Source organism: Peromyscus leucopus, chromosome 7 (genome assembly GCF_004664715.2).
Source record: "Peromyscus leucopus breed LL Stock chromosome 7, UCI_PerLeu_2.1, whole genome shotgun sequence".
NCBI classification, from domain to species: Eukaryota; Metazoa; Chordata; class Mammalia; order Rodentia; family Cricetidae; genus Peromyscus; species Peromyscus leucopus.
The window spans coordinates 96,398,552-96,415,540 of NC_051069.1; the positions used below are offsets into that span (position 1 = coordinate 96,398,552).

At 56.2% G+C, this 16,989-nt stretch overlaps 1 protein-coding gene across 6 annotated transcripts; it reads right to left on the reverse strand.

Annotated features, from left to right (window-relative positions):
• Nucleotides 1-55: 55 nt before the first annotated feature.
• Sema3b (semaphorin 3B) lies at nt 56-11,331 on the reverse strand. Of its 6 annotated transcripts, none has more exons than XM_028895308.2 (20): nt 11,205-11,331; nt 9,106-9,161; nt 8,838-9,019; nt 7,133-7,319; nt 6,205-6,362; nt 5,985-6,047; nt 5,448-5,567; nt 5,274-5,367; nt 4,995-5,114; nt 4,069-4,214; nt 3,862-3,973; nt 3,683-3,752; nt 3,455-3,599; nt 2,934-3,153; nt 2,161-2,252; nt 2,038-2,079; nt 1,682-1,839; nt 1,527-1,582; nt 1,296-1,435; nt 56-880 (listed from the first exon to the last, which is right to left on the reverse strand). In XM_028895308.2, exons 4-20 carry the CDS (start codon nt 7,239-7,241, stop codon nt 476-478), a joined length of 2,250 nt encoding a protein of 749 aa, XP_028751141.1. In that variant the 5' UTR covers nt 7,242-7,319; nt 8,838-9,019; nt 9,106-9,161; nt 11,205-11,331; the 3' UTR covers nt 56-475. The 6 variants fall into 6 exon arrangements, with proteins under 6 accessions (XP_028751141.1, XP_037063807.1, XP_028751143.1 ...); XM_037207912.1 differs by having other exon boundaries at nt 9,106-9,483; XM_028895310.2 differs by lacking the exon at nt 8,838-9,019.
• Nucleotides 11,332-16,989: the final 5,658 nt, after the last annotated feature.

The window sequence follows — 16,989 nt, forward strand, 5'->3', positions numbered from 1 at the left end:
ATGCCCCAGACTCCCAGCAAGGTCAAGAATTACCTGTTATCTGCTGGGGCCATTCCAACGTCAGCTGATAATGTGTTTATTGCATTACTTTAGTACAGTTGGCCTGCCTCACCCAGGAACCCAACGGCCTAATCTGTTCACAGCTTTCTGCTCCCTGCCCAAGAAAGAATGCTTCCCCCAGGGCAGGCACCCAAGACAGTTCTCTGGCCCTGCTCTACTCTGGAACCCCACTTCTCCGTCCCCTCCCTCCAGGCTAGATCCTGAATTCAGCCTGGGCCACTCTTCTGAGGCTACATTGGCGGGTTATCTTGTTAATAAATAAGCTGGCTCGGGTACCCTTTGGCCAGGGCCTATGGATGAGTTAGGTGTCCTACTGGCCCCAAGGACCTCAGTGTGCCTCAGTCTTCCTGGCGTCTGCCTGCCCCCTCTTCTGAATGTCATGTCCAGCCTGGTCCCCAGTATGGGGACAGCCCAGTCACCAGTGTGCTGCGCTACGTGGCCCACGCTCAGCACGCAGCTCAGAGGCATGCATTCGCCTGTTTCGACCCTTCCGGCGGGATTCTGCAGCCACAGGGTGGGGCCCGGGCTGCGGGCGGCACATTCGCAGGGAGTTTGCCCCTCCACCGCCGCCTGGCTCCACCAGCTGCAGAAAGTCCCGGTACCAGAGTTTAGGGCCCGGCGGTGCAGGGGCTGCTGCCTCCTCGGCCCGGGCCAGGCGTTCGGCCTGGACCGCACTCAGCACGTGCAGCACCAGGCGCCGCAGTGGCTGCGAAAAGCCTTGCTCGACCGCGACGCACAGATACACGCCAGAGTCCTGGCGCCGCAGCCCACGCAGCAGCAGCCCCCGCGCCGTACGCTCAACTCGCTCCTCCGCCAGCACCTGCGTGGGAGCACAGGAACAGGAGCCAAGGGTCACCGGGAGCCGGAGCGGGACAAGGAAAAGAGGCGGTGGCAGGTACTCACTTAAAGGCTAGGTGCACAGGTATAAGGCAGCCTTCGGGTGAAGATTCGATCTGCGAGAGGGGTCACTTGAATGGGAGATGAGGTAGACTAGAAACCCCAGTGCGTGGGTGGGTGGGTTGAGGATCCTCTCCCTCCAGATGGGAGAGGATGGGTCGGGAGTCTAGTTGGACACAGTGGGGGCATCACTGGGCTGTGGAGTTCAGCCCAGGACTGGACCGGATGGGACCTATGGTAAGGAGTGTGACTGTGCAGGGCCTCACTGAACTGGGCTCCTTGGGCGGGGTGGGCTTCTCTTAGATGGGCCTGGTTAGGAAGGGTGGAGGGGGACACACCTGGGTGTGCGCCACCTCCCCGGCGCGATGGAAGGTCCACTCCACACGGGCTTGCAGCGAGCGTGGCTCACACTCCAGAAAGGCGCTGCCGCTCTCCACACCTAAGACCTTCCGCTCCAACAGCGCAGGGTGAGAGGAGTCTTAAGACAAGGAGGTAAAATTCAGACAAGGTAGGGCTGGGTGTGGCAATTTCAAGGCCTGAGGGTATCTGCTGATGGAGTGAGTACTCACCCCCAGAGCACAGGGTGCTGGGGTCACCATTCCGTACGTCTTGCCTCCGGAACCGCCTGAGGGAGACATTAAAACCTGTGAGTCCTTCTCAGAAGGTGGAGGAGCAGCGAGAGACTCCCTCCCAGCGGCCAGATCCAGACCCCAAGCCAGCCCACCTCTTGGCAGTAGGCTGGAAGCGTGTGCAGGCTGATCCATCCCAAGCACAGTAAGGATCTCGGGCCAGGCAGCATTCTGCGCAAGCGCGGCCGAGGGCCGTGCAGCGATGCAAGGCAATCTGGGCCACGCCGCTCGGTGAGGCTACGTAGAGCTGGTGCTAGAGGGCACAAGAGTCTCCAGTCTGAGGGCAGCCCTTACCTGGCTCCCTTCGGTCAGACAGCCTTTTCCCCACTTGACAGATGGGAACACTGAGGTCTCATGGTCTAGCCAAGCAGAAGCTTACACCTGAACTCTGGGCTGTGAAAACCAAGGAGAAGACAGTGAGGGTCCTGGAGTCACAAGTTCAGTTACTCACCCTTTTAGAGGAGATCTGCATGCTGGTGATGGAGGCAGAGTCCTAAAAGAGAGGCAGGACATGGGGATCAGCGCTTAGTGGACCGGGGTGACGTGTCCCAGGGTGACTGGGATGAAGCCTCACCTCAAACACCTGCAGCTCTTCCAGGAGAAGTCCCTCAGAGTGAGGTCGGCTGCCCTTGGGGACTGAGATCACTTTCAGCACTGTGCCCACATCTGTAGAAATAAGAAGAGGGAGGGACTTGCTTCTCCCTGACAAGCCAAGTGCCTGCCCACCTGTGTGTTGTAGAATATTAATTTACCTGGGCAAAGATGGGTTACATTTGTTTATGCTGGGAAATATTACTTTAACTGTGTAAAGGTGTTTCTGCTGCCTTTGTTAATGATCTAAAGATGTGTTACAAGCCGGGCGGTGGTGGCGCACGCCTTTAATCCAGCACTCTCGGGAGGCAGAGCCAGGCGGATCTCTGTGAGTTCAAGGCCAGCCTGGTCTATAGAGCGAGATCCAGGACAGGCATCAAAACAACACAGAGAAACCCTGTCTCGAAAAAAAAAAAAACAAAACAAAAAAAAAAAAAACCCAAACAAACAAAAACAGCTAGGCCGAGCACTCAAAACTAATAAGTCTCCATGTCATGATTTGGGAGCAGGCTGTTGGTCTAAAAGCAAGAGCACACACACCTACATGCACATGAACAAGCGCAGTCCTTCATCATGGTAAGGTAATGAAAAAGTGAAAATTGTAGGTTAGACCAACTAGGGCAGCCTTCCTAGAGTGAGACCATAGCCCAGACAAAGATGTAGATATTAGCTAACCAGGCCCAACTTCTGCCTGCAGGCCAAGGAACCTGGAGGGGCTCTATGTCCCACAGGCTATTGTGACGAGGAGACCCTGACCTGTACCAATGAAGAGAACATCGTAGTGTCCGTCTGCAGCTGCTACACGGTCTGCCGCGATTTGGGTGAAGGTGTACCCAGCTCCCACTTGGAGGAAGAGAGGGCGCCCCCCCATGGGCAGGACGGAGTTGTACATGAGAGGGTGGTTCCGAGCAAACTGGATAACATCATCTGGGAAGTCCTTGGTGGAACTGAAGGTGCCGAAGGTCTTGCTGGGGCACTGGAGAAGGCAAAGCAGGTCAAACGGAGATAGACACGGGTTTTGTGGTCAGCCCCTCCCTTCAAAGCCTCCGGGAACGTGACAGGTGGACAGGGACAAGCGCCCTGAGTATTTGAGCCTTTCCCTGGTGAGCCTTAGGCTGAGGGGGCACCTGGTCTCACTCTGCGGTTCTGTCTTACAACGGTGAGATTTCCCATACCAAAAGGAAGGAATCAGACCCCCCAACAAAACCCCCAGGCCAAAGTCAAGTTCTCTACCCTTGAGACTTCGAAGCTGATTGTTGCAGTCCCTAGCAACGCACCATGCCGGGCCGTGGGTAGGGGACGCGACCCTGGTAGGACACCCACTGATGCGTAGGCCCCTCCTTGTGAGCGAAGGGTCCCAAGAAGACTCGGCGCACATCATTCATGCTGTACACGCACACGGCAGAGCCCTGGAAGATGCCACTGCGGGCAATGAAGAGCGCAAAGTGAGGAGCCCCAGCAAGCCAAACTGACGCCCAAGGGAACCTCTACTTCCGGCCCCTCACCTGGAGGTGGAGAAGACCGCATAGAGAAGCGGCGTTTGGCGGTCCCGGGAAGACAGAAGAAACACGTCCTCTGCAGGGCAAGGAGAGGTTGGCAGGGCAGTACACACACGGCCCAGGCTCCTGGATTCTGCACCCCCTTGACCCCTCCCCTGGTGCCATCCCTCGTTCAAGACACTCACGAAGTTGGTCAAAATGGGTGTCACCCTCGACTCCAGGTACTGAGCATACAAGGCGCGCCTTCAGAAATGTGGTCCATTTGTTGACCAAGCTGCGCTGGCCACCCAGGTCATTCTGCTCACAGGATCAGAAGGGATGAGGACCAGACCATGGCGGGCAAAGGGGCGGGGCAAAGGCAGCCGGGAGCGAACGGCCCAGTGTCTCCTTACCCTGCAGATCTGGCCAACCCGGGACACAGTCATGCGCCCCATTGCGGGTGCGGCCTCCACTGCGGACTCACGGAAGAAGAAATAGATTTTATCGTCGTCGGGGTTCTCGCTCTCTGGGATCCAAAAGACCTTGACAAACTTGGGTTCTAGACAAAACAGGAGGCCTGGTATCAGCGGGTTCTAGTTCTGGCCCCAACATTTAACCCATCTGCAGACTCCTGCAACTCCAAGACCTACCCTTATGATCAGCAGCTGCAAGGCAAGAAGCAGCCACGAGGGGGCAGTAGAGACCACAGCTACAAGCACAAGCAGGCTGCCCCTCTCCCCTTTACCCGGCTTCTGACCATGCCACACTGCCTTACACTTGCCAGGAAGAGGGAAATGGGTATCTGTTTTCACCTTCATTCATAAATCTTCCTCCCTCGCAAACCAGTACTCCCTGTTCCTCCTTCAGTTCCTGCTGTCCCGTAGTAAAGGACTCCAGCCCTTGAGAGTCTAGGTTTCCGATCAAGACTAGTTCCATGAGTCTGTTTCTTTGCTGACTCTGGCCTCAGGGCCTTTGCACTAGTCATTCCCCTTACCTGGAATGCTCTTCCAATTCTGTTGGCTGGTTTTCTTGTGTTCTGGAAGCTGTTAATAACTCATACCTCCTCCGGCAAGTAGTTCCCCTTCCTCAACCCAAACTCCTTTTCCCTTCTCGATTCTTTCTTTGGCGTCATGGCCACTGGAATTTGTCTCATCATGTGTTTATTCTAAGATCCATGGACTCGAAGATGCTTGCCTGTCTCTGGGACCCTGGCACAGGTCCTGATTACGGTAGATACTTGGGGAGTTCCCACTCTGCCCATTGCTCTCCTTCTCATTGTGGGGCGCCTTCCTTGTTGGAGAATGGCAGTTCCCTCCCAGGGGCCCCACCAGCTTCTCACCGTTGAGCCAGCGGGAATCATGGGGTTCTGTTCGGAGACTAGGATTCTGGCCCAGGCTGCGAAAGATGGTAAAGTCTCGGCCCATGAGGTCCGCTGCCACCCCTGAGTATAGTTCTTCCCCTGTAGACAGGGCAAGGGGGTGCTCAGCCAGCTGTGAACTCTGGGGGTGCTCAGGGAGTCAAGGCTATAGGGTGCCTGAGGGGGTGCCCTCGGGACATGTGAAGTTCTAGAATTTCCAGTGGGTTCTGGGGTTGCGCTGGGGGCGGCCTTTGGACTCACCCACCAGCACGGAGGCAGCCCGATGCCTCGGGTCGTAAGGACTCTTTCCCTTGCCATCCTCAAGCTTCTTCACGTCCAGTCTGAGCACAGGTTCCTGGGAGGTGGGGGAGCTGTTAATGCCAGGTCCTTCTTCCCCGTGCCCCCCGCTTCCCCGCTGTCCGGTCCTGGTCTTACCTCCAGGCGGTGGCCCACCTCCACAAATGCACAGGTTGGGTGGAAGGCCCCTGTGCCACAGGCCAGCAAGTGTGTGTGGTTATAGACGTGTACCAGCTTCACGAAGTTCATGCACTCCGTCTGGTAGGCAGGCGGGGGTGGGGGTGGGGTGGGGGCAGGTAGTCAGGCTTTCCCCAGGGAGGCAGCCCTAAGGAGCTGCACTTCACTAGGGGTACCCCACCCCTTCCTCTCTTCTGCATTAGCCCAGGGAAGCACTAGCATGGGCCACAGGGACTTGAGTGCCCTTCGTGACCAGTCTGGCCTATCTTCACAGGGTGGCTACATGAGGAAGTAGAGCTATGCACAGCAACCCCCCCATGACTCAGAGGCCCCCAAGAAGAACCACCCTGACTCACTCACCACCTCCAGACCTCATCCGCCTTGACCTCCCTGCCCTTACCCCAGCCAGAACAGGCTAGCCTCTCTCTCAGCCCTGGGATGAAGCCCCCCCCCCCCCCCCCGCCTCCGCATGCGCCTCTTGGAGTAGCCCACACTCACACCAATGTCCTTCCCTGCCCAGTTACACTCTTCTCGCCATTCCACGGGGGCCGGCCAGGCCAGCTAGGGAGGGAACACAGGTTAGGAATGAGTTTCCCATTCAGTTGCCCACCCCTTTGGGTTTCTCTGGAGTTTAGGGTCTAGACAGTCTGGAGTAGGGTGCTAAGGCGTTTTCCTGGGGCAGGCACTGAAGTTGGGAAAGGTTAGGGGTCCCTGGCACCTTCTTGGCTCGCTTGCTGATGTTATCCAGGCTGAGGGAAGCCACATGGTTCTCAGCACCCACAAACAGGCGTCCACGCTCCTCATCCACCAGCAAGGCTTCATAACAGCAGGTCCGCTCCAGCCTGAAAGTTCGGACACCATGCCGGGCCTGTAACTCTGCAGACAGAGACACCATTGAGTATTTACCTGTCATGACAGGACAGTCCTCAAGGTCCTGCCTGGTTGTCTGTCTACAGACCAAGGTAATTTGTGTGACCCAAGCCGCACACATGTACACTTACATGCATGTGAGCAGCTTACGCATATGAAGACCGGCCCACCCAGGTGCGTGTACAGAGCCACAGGGTAGGTGGTGCAGCCCCCAGAAGGGAGAAAACAGACTTAGGCAAACATGTACAGGCAAGCAGACTGCCATGCTGAGAGGCCAGGCTCATGGAGTCCAGGTTCTAGGAAAAGGTAGGAGCAAGTAGGAACGAACAAGACAGAATCCCATCCCTAAAAAGTTAGACTGAGTGTCCCTTCCAGCCACCCCACTCCCGGCTTGGATTCAGCAGTTGGCCACCAAGTTGCCCAGGGACCACCCCTCTGTGCGAGGGGTACACTAAGAAAGGAACTCTGATGGCCCCAGAACCTTGACTTCCCTACCAAAGAGGCATGGCTGGCCTTGGGATGGGGGATGAGACAGAGACAAGGACTGTTGCCATGGAGACCGTAGGGGTCCTCCTTGGGAAAGCATGAGGAGAATGTAGGCAGAGAGGTTGGGGGCTGAGGTTAGGACAGGGTTAACTGGAGATGGCCTAAGAATGCCCCCAACCCAAGCAGTGTCTGGTGATGGGCATGCACGTACTGGTACCAGCAAGCCTTTCCATACTGGGCCCTTTTCCTGTTCACCGCAAGCCGGCCCTCCATCCGCTAGGTGCACCTACCTTGAAAAGAGAGCCGAAGGCGTGGAAGGTTAGGGGCAGCATCCCCCAGCCCCGCTGCCCAGAGAAGGGCCAGGCCTGGGATCATGGCGGCGGCCTCAGCCCGCCCCATGCCGGCAGCTCGGGGCGCTCAGGGTTCAGCAGGCGTGTGTGGAGGAGCCTTCAGCTGCCCTGGACTCTGCCCCAGGATCTGGAAGAGAAGAGTCGGCAGCAAGGCACAGAGGGTAAGGGCGGGAGGGGCACGGGGGAGTCCCAGGGGATCAGATTACAGCCCCTAGGGGAAGAGGCTGGGGGGTCGCATACCGTTTCCTCTCCACCAAGGGTGCCCCGCCTGGCCACAATCAGAGACACACCCACACCGGGCACACCCTCAGGGTCACCCTGCATCGCCAGGCACCCGCCCCACCACGTCACCCTCCTCGGTCACCTCCCCTCCTCTACACACACTCACAAACATTAATTCACAAACACTATGCACCCACTTCATGCCAGCCTGGGGCAGGGACGGGGAGGACACTGACGACATGGACAAGGTCCCCAGGCGGTAAAGGGCAAAGGGCCAGCAAGGAGTCAGATCCTGTGGTCATTTCAGAGGGCACCGAGTGCAATGAGGAAAACAGCTGATGTCGGGAGGATGACAGGGGACGAGGCCTCTGGAGGTGGCTGTGTACCCACAGACAGGGAGGGAAATGCAGAGGCACTTTCGGGACTGGTTGTGGGTGCCTTCGGATATGAATATGTTTCTGAGGGTCCCTTTGTGAACATGCATATATGAACAGTGTGCACATGTGTGTATGTATAAATGTCTATGAGCAAACACATGTCCCATCTACGTAGATATAAGCGGGGTGTGCAAATGTGCATGCACACATGTTGGCACTGTGTGTGTAAATCTATTCAGTGTGTACCAGCATAAAATATGCCTATTTGGTACGTGAGTCACGTCTGTGCATGGGCTGATGTGTATGCATGCAAGGGAATACAACAGCAGCATCAATCACTCCCTCTGACTCTAACATACATACAGAACATGTTCTTCCCAGGACCCCCAGCCAGACCCAGGCCTAATTCAGCAGGCCGAGCTCTGGGACGACTGCTTCCTCTCCGCAGCCTGAGGGGAGAAGAAGTTGGGCATGCAGAGACTAAGATCAGGCTTGAGACCCAAGAGAGGAATGTGGACAGGGTGAGGTGACCTCTCTGGCTCACCTGAAGCTCCAGGTAGAGCAATGATTTGCCCTCAAAGTCCCTTCCAATTCTGGGTCTTCAGTTTCCCTGTCTTTGCGCCCCTCCACTGAGCCAGACTCCTTGCCTGTCACACTCAGGTGGAGCCAGGTTCTGCCCGCTATGGCCATCCTCTTTTACAGGAGCAGGCAGGACAGGTTGGGCACAGGGATCAAGCTCACAAACCCCTCCTCTTCCCTCCATTCTCTACCCCCACCCCCAGCTTCTAGACCTTTCCCCAGCCAGGACCCCCAGCTCTCTCCTTCCATTCGCTAACACTTGCCTCTGCCTCTTCTCAGGGTCTAGAAGCCTTTGAGGCTGACAAGGGCTGCCTTCCCACACTCCTCCAAGAACTCTGCAAAGGGGTCTCCCACCTTAACCCCTCTTTCCTGGAGAAGGGGAGCAGGCTAGGGCCCACAGGGCACCCTCTGACGGCTCCTTTAAGTAGAAACCCCCGCCCCCACCAGGCAGCCACCGCCCAGAATACCATAAAGTTTGCAGGGCTACAGGGTGGATCGGGTGACCGGCACAGGCAGCTGGGACTGGCTGGAGACGGTGGCCCCGCATGAGTGGAATGGGAGCAAGGGTTGGGCAGGTAGAGGTGGCCCTTTCCTGCTGGATCTCAAGGTGAAGGGTGCCCCAGATGGCCCAGGTGGTTGTCCCAGAAACCTGGCAACCAGTTAAGGCAAAGCAGGTAGAAACAGCAGAAGGAATAGGAACAAGGCTAGGCGCTAGGCACCCCGGTGGGTCCTCACCTGTTCCTCCACCGCTGAAGGATGACTGGATAGCAGCCTCGGCTCCCAGGAGCTGGCTGGGATAGGTGGGTCAGAGGTCAGGGAAGGCACTCTCCTCCCTCTTCTGGGCCCCAGGCCCTGAGGCTTCCTTACCAACTGGACCTCTTCAAACTTCAGCTGTCTGGCCCACAGTGGCCGCGATGACAGCCAGGCAGGAAAAAAAGGGGGGTGTGGGGGGGCAGATGCAGAAAATCTCACTTCTGCCGAGAGTGTGGGCCCATCCTGACGGCCCAGTAGGCTGGAGCTAGGGCCGACTGCAGGGAGGTGGGTAACTATGGACTCCAGCTTCTCCTCCAAGCTGGGAAGACTGCCCTGCCCATCGAGCCCAGGGCCAGGTACCTGGGGGAGGTTTTGTAGGGTTATTTTTGTTTGTGTGATGGCAGGGTCTCATGTAGCCTGGGCTGGCTTCCAGCTCGCTGTGTAGTCGAGGATGGCCCTCAACTCCTGCTGTTCCTACTTCTGCTTCTCAAGTACTGGCCAGATGTGAGGCAGGTGGCTTCAGACGGGACGGGCTTTGGTGCCCATGTTGGGAGGCACCTGGGTCCTGTCCTGTAGCCTGTCCTGAAAAGCGCCCCTGTTTGCATTCTTAGGAGCATTTTAAAGGTCTGGGGAACGCCTCAGTCTCCCCAAGCCTGGTAGCAGGACCTCAGCAGTCAGAAGGTCTCCAGCCTCGTTTGTATGCCACAGGTTCGGGGGCACTTCCACTGTGCAGTTTTGCTACAAACCGCCCGGGTGCCATCCAGTCAGAGATAAGGGGGCACAGACAGAGGATAAGGGGAGACTTATCTTTCCGGAGTCGACTCCGAGGCCTTGCCTCGGGACCCAGTGTTCCTGGCCTGCCTGTCTGGCGGCAGTAGGGGAAACGAGGTGTTCAGAAGGGAGCCTAGAGGAACTTGAGGCTTCTAGGATGAGGCCTTGTCCTGCTCCTGGGCTGGCTGCCTCTCCCCAAGGACCTGGGCAGCCTCCTCTGGCCTCATGCAAGCAAACAACATTCTTGGCTGTTTACAATTTTCCACCCAGCAGCCAAGATCAGCAAGTGCCTTTGAGGCCCCTACCCACCCCTGCTCATGTCCCCAGTCTGCCCAGACTGACTCCGGCTCTCCAGGCCCAGGGGCCCAATCTCTCAGATTTCCTGCCCCAGCCCAGTTACTCATCCTGGGAGACAGTCCCAGAACCCATCATCTTTCTGCCAAGCCGAGACTCAGTGCTCAGCTCAAGGGGAAGAGCCCTCTCTAGCCTGCTTAAGCCAGGTGACCCGCTCTGGCAGAGATGTCTCCCCCCTTGAAGAGGAAGGGATGGGCAGCAGGTTCTTCACAAAATCTCTTTCCTGCTCCCTAGTTCCGGGTGTCAACATGCCAGGCTGGGGGTGGGGGGTGGGGGTGTCCCTTAGAGGCAGCGCTTCAGGTATCAGTATCTAGGTGTCACTCAGACTCCTCAAGACCCTGCAATAAGGCTGTCTTGGTCTGGGTCTGAAACCCAGAGGCAGCTGGGCTCCTGCATGCACCCCTGCCTCGGGACATCCACGCGTACAGGTCTGCCTGGGTTCTTCCTGTGAGCTGCCCATCATTGGCACAGCGTGCTAAGGCGTTGGCTTTTTTTTCCTTTTGGAAATAACTGGATTGTTGCACCAAGTCACAGTGCTTGCCTCCCACCCCCCTCACCATTGACCCCTTCGCATCCTGCTTGGACCGCCCGCCCACGGTGTGGCTGCTGCAGGACACCATCGGATGGAGGTGGCACACATGCCAGTGCCCCAGGCTGGGTGGGATCTCAGGCTCGCCAGTCACACCTGCTTTTGCAATCAAGGCTGGTGGCTCCACGGTACCACCGTCCCCCATTGGCCACGTGGGCGCTCGGTCATGCGACCATGAGGACTGAAGCTTGGTGCCAGGAGGTGGCAAGGCACAGTCGTGAAGAGCCTCCTGAAGCCTAAGCCTCCCAGAGAGTCTAACACCTGCCCCCAGCAGATCTCCTGGGGAAAAGTCGGGGGACTGACGGGACATTTCCCACCCACAAACCCCAAGTCTGGTCTCTAGGGTTCAGGAGACGCCCCGGCCCACCTTTTGGAAAGATCACTTCCTCCCCTCCTTCCTTTCCCTTCAGTGGGCCATGTCAGAGCTGAGGTGGAGGGGGCCAGGAGGGGCCATCAGGAGCTTTGGGCCTTTAGCTGCGGCCCTCCCCCTCCTGGCTCCACCCCTCCCTTCCCTCCCTCCCTCGTGCACATTCCTCCCAGGCTGAGGTCAGCCCCTCTGGGATGGGGAGTCCGTCCCCCCCACAACCAGCCACATCACAGTTCCACACTCACTCCTGTTTTCTTCATTGCCCAGCAGAGTGGGGTGGGGAAGCAAGGGGGGAGGGGGTGGGGCCTCGTTCTCGCAGCCTTTGAGGGAGGGGCTATTCCGCGAACGCTGCAAAAGTAGACTGTAGGAGACTCTACTTATCATCAGATATTTGCATAAACTACATTTACATAACTACTTCATTCCCTACGCTGGCTGTAGATGCCTCCCTGGAAGCCCTAATTTGGGGAGTGTGCTCTGAATGCTCTGGTAGGAGTTAAAGTTGCGGGGCGAGAATCTCCAGAGCCGGTTTAGGGACCGACTTTTTGTTTCTTTTCTTTTTCTTTTTCCCAAGACAGGGTTTCTCTGTGTAACCCTGGCTGTCCTGGAACTCCCTCTGTAGACCCGGCTGGCTTTGAACTCAGAGATCGGCTGCCTGCCTCTGTCTCCTGAGTGCTGGGATTCACCACTGTGAACTCTTTATTTATTTATTTATTTTTTGGATTTTCGAGACAGGGTTTCTCTGAGTAGTTTTGCGCCTTTTCCCAGGCTGGCCTCGAACTCACAGAGATCCGCCTGGCTCTGCCTCCCGAGTGCTGGGATTAAAGGCGTGCGCCACCACCGCCCGGCCCACTGTGAACTCTTTAGTGGTGCAGGAAGAGACAGGATTGAGTTCAGACCCTGCAGCTCATCAGTTGAGTGTCCCGAGCTGGAGACCGAACCTCATAGCTCACTCTCCTCCTCCTCACAGCCGTCACTGTAGCCACTGGGCGAAGCAGGTTGGGAGCATGCTAGAGGAACAGCTGGTATGAGCTATTATTGCCAGGGCAGCAGGTGTGGGCATCTGATGAGGACCTTGAGGGAGACCCTTCCCTGTCATGGCTACCATCCCAGTCTCAGGCTCAACTCCTCTTCCACACATCTCTCCTGCTCCCCACCCTGCGCGGCCACTTTCTCCACCCTCAAATTACTATGCCCAGGGCTTCATCAGAGCATAGCTCAGCAGTTAAGAACACTGGCTGCTCTTCCAGAGGACCCTGGTTCAATTCCCAGCACCCACATGGCGGCTCACAACTGTCTGTCATCCAGCTCAAAGTGATTTGACACCCTCATACAGACATAAATGCAGATAAAATAAATAAATAAATCATAGAAAAGTGAGAAGTTAAGACAAGAAGACAGAAGGAACCACAGTCTCCACCTCGGTCTCCCTTGAACCCTGATGCCTGCCACTGTGTGACTGAGGCTCAGTGTCTGGCAGACATGCATACACTTGCTGTAACACAGCTGTACACATGCCCCAACTGGCTGGAGGCCATCACCCTGAGCACATATGGGGGTTGCCCTCTATTCCGATTGCAGTGGAGTTGGGGAGACACAGACCCACACGGCAGTGGTGAAAGTCCTAGGATCCAGTCAGTGTTTGGGGACAGGCTTAAACACAGAACTCAGCCAAGAGACACTGTAGTCTTATCGTCACCCCTTCCTATCTCTCAAGGCCACTGGGATCCTGGCTGGCCATGCCACTGAAGTCAGGCTGTTGTGTTTTAGCCTGAAGCTAGCCTGGCGATCCTGGTCTAAGGGTGTGTGTAATGATTTTTGAGGGACATCAAAAGTTAGGGGTCTGGGCTGTCGAGATGGCCCAGCAAGTGAAGATGTTTGCCACCAAGCCTGACACTCTGCAAAACATACATCGTGAAATTAGAGAACTGAACCCCACAAGTTGTCCTTCCTCTGACCTCAAAAGCATGGTGTGCCTTGCATGTGCGTGACACACAGACACACATGAGCAGATATATGTAAATAAAATGTTAACATAAAAAAGTCTTAGGTCGGGATTGGGCATTTAGCTCAGTGGCAGAGCGCTTGCCTAGCAAGCACAAGGCCCTGGGTTCGGTCCTCAGCTCCGGGGGAAAAACAAAAGTTTTAGGTCTGCTTTGAAACATGGCAAGAGATTCCATCAGGACTAGGAGCTCCTGCAGCCACAGAAGCCCTGGCTATAATCCCAGGAAGGGCCCCTTTCCCATTCTGCACAGGACATCTGTCTCCACCTGCCTGCTGGGCCTGCCTCCTCCCCACAAAGTCTCCCATAAGCTCCCTTCTTAGGCCTCTGACTCCTAGGGGGTTGTTCCTTCCTTCCTCTCTTCCCAGCTGTTCCGATGCCCTACAAATAGGTTAAAAATACCAAGGCCACCACCAACCACATCAGTAGCTCCAGCAACTATTTCAAGTGAGCAGACTCGTGGAGGCGGACCAGCCTCGTGGCGGTCCTCATAGGCTGGGGACTACCCACCCTACCCTGAAAACAGGAGCTTGGGTCCCTCCTTGGCTCTGCACATCCTGCTAAGAGCCTTGGACCTCATATGGCAGCTGCCCATGGGTGTGGACATTGGGAGAATTCTAGAGAAAGAACTCATTTCTCTTTCCTCACTCAGCTGTTTCCCAAGAAAGGAGGAACTGCTGAGGCCCAGCCAAGAACGGCTCCAAGCAGTGGGGGATGCCTACCTCACTGGGTACCTCCAGTTAGGGTTCAGGATACCTGGGCGGTCCTTCTTGCCTCCCTCTTACCCCCCACGCATGGCTGGGAATTTCCCACCAGCTAAAGAAAGGCTGAATTGAGAAGCCGCCCCCACCAGTCCTGGGACAATGGAGCCTTATGCCCTCCAAATCAGAGCGGGAGTAGAGAGGGAAGGGCCAAGGGCAGGTGGGGGCCCAACTGTCTGTACCGGGGTAAGCGCTGCTTGCCAGAACCACACCCGCACCCAGTGCCAAGTGAGATCCCAGGGGATCCAGGCCAGAGCCCTAGATGGCCCACCCAGGCAGGGAGGCACCGGGTGCACCAGACAGACAATGCCGGTCCCTCAATGGCCCTCTGTGCAGGGTTCCCCTCCGGACAGAAGGAAGGAACTATCTCCGGTGCTTGCTTCCTGCTGGGTGTGGATGGTGGCCCTGGAATAGCTCCAGCCCGCCTGCGCACATTGGGGTTCAGGCCCGAGCCTCTGAAGAAAGACAGGGATTTGGGGATGGCGCAGGATCCTGTTCTTGTCAGTCGTGCCGCATGGAAGAGATAGCCGGAATGGCCTGAGGATCTGGGGCGGAGGAGAGCCATAGGAGACAGACGCTCCTTCCGACCCACCGCCACCTTTCATCTCCTGCCAGCATCAGAAACCCGGGGGCCTGTGGCCACCGACAGGTGTAAGGAGGCGAAGTCCCAGGTCCCGGGTCCAATCCCTCCCTCCCCCGCCTCCGCGGCGCCGACCCTCGCTCGCCCCAGGACCCAGCCGCTTTGTTAGGCCGCGGGCGCGGAGCCTCCAATGCCACACAAAGCTGCTTTTGTGTCCAGCGTCCTCCACGGGACCCGCTGACGTCAGCGTCCGTGACCCGCTCAGCAGCAGAGAGGACGGGCTGTGGCGCCCCCTGGCGGCCGGCGGCAGAGGCCGCGGAGCCCCGCCCAGCGGGGGCTGGTCCTTCGCCTACTGCTCCCAGTAGCAGGCTCGGTCCGCGGCTGCCCCTGCTGTCCCTGGAAGAAAAGCCAGGCACTTAGCACGGTACCCTGCCCACGCTCATTCCGCAGGCCCCCAGCACTTTGTTTTCCACAGTCAGCCTTCCAGTGCCGCCAGTGACAGACCTCTCTGAACCCTGCCGTGACGGCCGGTCCCTACCCCTCTGATTTGGCGAGGTGGTATTCTAACCCTCACTTTTTTTTTTTCCCAAAATGTTTATTAGCATGTCAATTATACATAATAATGGGTTCCATGATGACGTTTCAACATGTATAACTTGTATTTTTACCCTATCAACCCCCGTGACGCTCTCCTTCCTCTCCCCAACTAGTCCCTTTTCCATTTTCTTTTTCTTTTTTTCTTTTTTCTTTTTGGTTTTTTTGAGACAGGGTTTCTCTGAGTAGTTTTGGTGCCTGTCCTGGATCTCCCTCTGTAGACCAGGCTGGCCTCGAACTCACAAGAGATCCGCCTGGCTCTGCCTCCCGAGTGCTGGGATTAAAAGCGTCCGCCGCTGCCACCACCACCTGGCTCTATTTTCAATTTTATAAAAAGTGACCTGATACATATACACAATGGAGTACTACTCAGCAGAGAAAAACAATGAAAGCATGAAATTTGCAGGCAAATGGATGGAACTAGAAAAAAAATCATCCTGAGTGAGGTAACCCAAACCCAGAAAGACAGTCATGGTATGTACTCACTCATAGGTGGATTCTAGATATAAAATAAAGAACAATCAGACCACAACCCATAGAACCATAGAGGCTATATATATAGCATGGAGGTCCCTAGGACAACTGTGGCTTATAATAAATTTCAGTTTTACTCAATTATTGAAAAAAATAGCCAAATGAATGGAAACACATGAACTATGAACCAAGGGTTGAGGGGCCCCAGCTGGATCAGGCCCTCTGAATAGGTGAGATAGTTGATTGGCTTGATCAGTTTGGGAGGCAACTAGGCAGTGGGACCAAGTCCTGTGCTCATTGCATGAGTTGGCTGTTTGAAACCTGGAGCTTATGCAGGGACATTTGACTCAGTCTGGGAGGAAGGGACTGGACCTGCCTGGACTGAGTCTACCAGGTTGATCACAGTCCTCGGGGGAGGACTTGTCCTGGAGGAGGTGGGAATGGGGAGTAGGCTGGGGGCAAGGGGAGGGGGTGGGAGGGGGGAGAATAGGGGAACCCATGGCTGATATGTAGAACTGAATGATATTGTAAAATAAAACAAAATATATATATATATAAAAAAGCACAGAAAAAAAAAAGTGACCCGAATTTCAACAGGGTTGTTTCCAGGAGTATGAATACCTTACTGGGGGGCTAGAACACTGACGAAAATGCCTCTCCCGTCCTCCATCAACCAGTTAGTGTCTGTAAGAGGCTGGGAGAGTTGGGGCCTACTGAGCCACCTCCCTCCACAATGGGATGTTCACAGGCCCCAGCCAGGCTGGCAGAGTTCTACAATTCTCCTTCTTGCAATTCTTATGTTCCCTGTCCCACGTTTACAATGTTCCCTGAGCCTTGGAGGTGATTTGGTTTTTTTGAGCCTCAATATGTAACCCAAGCTGATCTGGCACTCTTGGTTAACCTCCTGCCTCAGCCTCCCGTGTGTGCAAGCATCACAAGCATGGGCCACCACTCCCAGCTTCTGAGTTTGTCAAGGCGGGCGGCCCACGTATCTGTGACTTCAGCCCCCCGAAACCGTCTTTGAGCTCCTGTGGTAGTCATTATCTCTTGCATTAAAGGCGGGTTAGACACCCTGGGCTACTCCCAACTTACAAGAACCCTCTAGAAGAGCTCCCAAGTCCGCTCGGAGGTCTGCAGGACTCAGGGTTGCCCCAGACCCCAGATTGCAGAGTTGGGAAGTGGAGAGGCCCTAACACGTAAACTGACCAGTCCAGAGGGCCAACTGAAGCTCGGAGCATCAGGGCTGAGCTCCGCTCCGCCTAGAACGCTGGACATCCAGGGTCCCATCCCAGGTGAGTCACTGAGGTGTGATCCACCCTCTTCTCCTCTACTGTTCCACACCCGGGAAGAAATAACCACCAGCAGTTCTTGGTG

Coding starts and splice junctions, on each gene's coding strand:
- Sema3b (XM_028895310.2), bottom strand. CDS start 7,241: ATGGGGCGGGCTGAGGCCGCCGCCATGATCCCAGGCCTGGCCCTTCTC. Junction 4,215..4,994: donor TGATTCCCGCTGGCTCAACG/GTGAGAAGCTGG, acceptor TGTTTTGTCTAG/AACCCAAGTTTGTCAAGGTC. Junction 1,583..1,681: donor TTCCAGCCTACTGCCAAGAG/GTGGGCTGGCTT, acceptor TGTCTCCCTCAG/GCGGTTCCGGAGGCAAGACG.